The sequence below is a fragment of the Triticum dicoccoides genome, chromosome 7B, assembly GCF_002162155.2.
Source record: "Triticum dicoccoides isolate Atlit2015 ecotype Zavitan chromosome 7B, WEW_v2.0, whole genome shotgun sequence".
NCBI classification, from domain to species: domain Eukaryota; kingdom Viridiplantae; phylum Streptophyta; class Magnoliopsida; order Poales; family Poaceae; genus Triticum; species Triticum dicoccoides.
This window is the reverse complement of record NC_041393.1, coordinates 585,222,354-585,224,675: the sequence shown is the minus strand read 5'-3', so window position 1 is coordinate 585,224,675 and position 2,322 is coordinate 585,222,354. Positions and strand designations below refer to the sequence as shown.

The window sequence follows — 2,322 nt, the reverse complement described above, 5'->3', positions numbered from 1 at the left end:
TTGGATGTGTTCGTTTTAGAACAGTCCATGGTGAACGCGAGACTCGGTTAAACAACTACATACCCAAGCGCTCCTAAACAAATAGTATGAGGAATAATGCACCATGATGTGACCTTAACCTTAGACCTATTTAAGGAGTACTACTAGCTTAGCTAGTGGCTACAGACAAGTACATCGAGGTATTCATTCAGTGCCCGGCCCAACGATGTCGCAAGGACAAGCAAGAAGAATGGGAAGCTTGCTCCCGGTTGCCCTCCTAGAGCTAGGGGTCCTCCTCCAGCTCGCTGGCTGCAGCCCTCCACCGGACCCTGTGGTGTGCACGCACGGCACGTCCAACTGCACCATCACCAACACGTACGGCTTCTTCCTCTGCCCCGTGGCCAACGTCACCTACCCGCGGACGGAGAAAGAGCTCGTCGCGGCTGTGGCGGCCGTGGCGGCCGCGAAACGGAAGGTGAAAGTGGCCACCAAGCACTCACACAGCATCCCCAAGCTCGCGTGCCCCGGCGGCCACGATGGCACAATCATAAGCACCGCGCGGCTGAACCGGACAGTGCGCGTCGACGCCGAGAAGCGGCTCATGACGGTGGAGAGCGGCATGCTACTCCGGGACCTCATCGAGGCCGCCGCTGCCGAGGGCCTGTCCTTGCCGCATTCACCGTACTGGTCCGGCCTGACCATCGGTGGGCTCCTGGCGACGGGCGCGCACGGGAGCTCGCTGTGGGGCAAAGGGGGCGCTGTTCACGAGTACGTGGTCGGGCTGAGGATCGTGACGCCGGCGCCGGCCAGCCAGGGGTTCGCCGTGGTGAGGGAGCTTGGCGCCCATCACCCGGACCTGGACGCCGCCAAGGTCTCCATTGGCGTGCTGGGCGTCATCTCTCAGGTAACTCTGGCCTTGCAGCCGCTGTTCAAGCGGTCGGTGACGTTCGTGAAGCGGGACGACTCAGACTTCGCGGACCGGGTGGCCATGTGGGGCCGCCTCCACGAGTTCGGCGACATGATCTGGCTGCCGCAGCAGGGCAAGGTCGTCTACCGCCAGGACGACCGCGTCGACGTCTCCACGCCGGGCGACGGCCTCAATGACATGTTCCTTTTCCGCGCCAATCCCACCCGGGCGACCATCGCTGCAAGAGCCACGGAGGAGCTGCTGCAGGAGAACAGCACCGACACCGCCCGGTGCGCGGCGGCGCAGCTGCAGGCGGACACGCTGGAGAGGCTGGCCTACGGCTTCACCAACGATGGCGCCTCCTTCACGGGGTACCCGGTGGTGGGGTACCAGCACCGCATCCAGGCGTCCGGCACATGCGTCGACAGCCCAGAGGACGGCCTCCGCTCCGCCTGCGGCTGGGACCCGCGGATCCCGGGTTCTTTCAACGACAACTCCGGCTTCAGCGTCGCTCTCTCCAAGGCGCCGGCATTCATCGCCGACATGCAGCGCCTCCGGGATCTCAACCCTGCCGTGTTTTGTGCTGGCGTCGACCCTAGGATAGGTGTGGCCTTCCGCTACATCAAGGCATCATCTGCCTACCTCGGCAAGGCCGAGGACTCGATCGCCATCGACATCGTCTACTACCGTAGCCACACCGACGGCATGCCACGCGTGCACGCCGACGTGGTGGACGAGATCGAGCAGATGGCGTTGCGCAAGTACGATGCCCTGCCGCACTGGGGCAAGAACCGCAATATCGCTTTCAACGGTGCCATCTCGAAGTACCCAAAAGGCCACGAGTTCCTGATGGTGAAGGATAGGTACGACCCTGACGGACTCTTCTCCAGTGAGTGGAGCGACCAGGTGCTCGGCATCAATGGGAGTCCCAATATCAACAAGGAGCATTGTGCCATCGAAGGACTCTGCGTCTGCTCCAAGGACTCGCATTGCGCGCCTGAGCAGGGCTACTTCTGCCGACCGGGGAAGGTGTACGCGAAGGCTAGAGTTTGCTCATTTGGCAAGGATTATTAGGGATGGTGAGAATCCAAGAGAGTGAATTCTGTTGCGGTGTTTGAGTTTTGTAAGGGGATCATCGATTTTAAGACGATTCATTGAGTCGTTAGATAGAAGTCGAGTTAAACCAGCGAGTTGTACTCTGGGTGGTGTCGTGTCGGGTTCGGTCATGTGAGGTGTTGGGTGTTAGTGTCTACCTATATAAAGCAATGAGAACCCTCGAAAACGCTGCAATTCTTGCGGCACCAAAAAAATTCTACTATGTGAAGTTCTATAATTAACCCCGTTACTGTATGTGGTGAAGGCGAATAGATTGAATATTATATATTCCATCAATTGGTATTGGAGCCCTATTGATGTGTCTTAGTAATGGTATTATC

The 2,322-nt window shown here is 59.0% G+C and overlaps 1 protein-coding gene across 1 annotated transcript; it reads left to right on the top strand.

Annotated features, from left to right (window-relative positions):
• Positions 1-205: 205 nt before the first annotated feature.
• LOC119336282 (L-gulonolactone oxidase 2-like) lies at positions 206-1,960 on the top strand. The gene has a single exon (XM_037608275.1). It carries the CDS (start codon positions 206-208, stop codon positions 1,958-1,960), a length of 1,755 nt encoding a protein of 584 aa, XP_037464172.1.
• The last annotated feature ends 362 nt before the right edge of the window (positions 1,961-2,322 follow it).

Bases quoted from the DNA above. Each gene is read 5' to 3' on its own strand.
- LOC119336282 (XM_037608275.1), top strand. From the start codon at position 206: ATGTCGCAAGGACAAGCAAGAAGAATGGGAAGCTTGCTCCCGGTTGCC.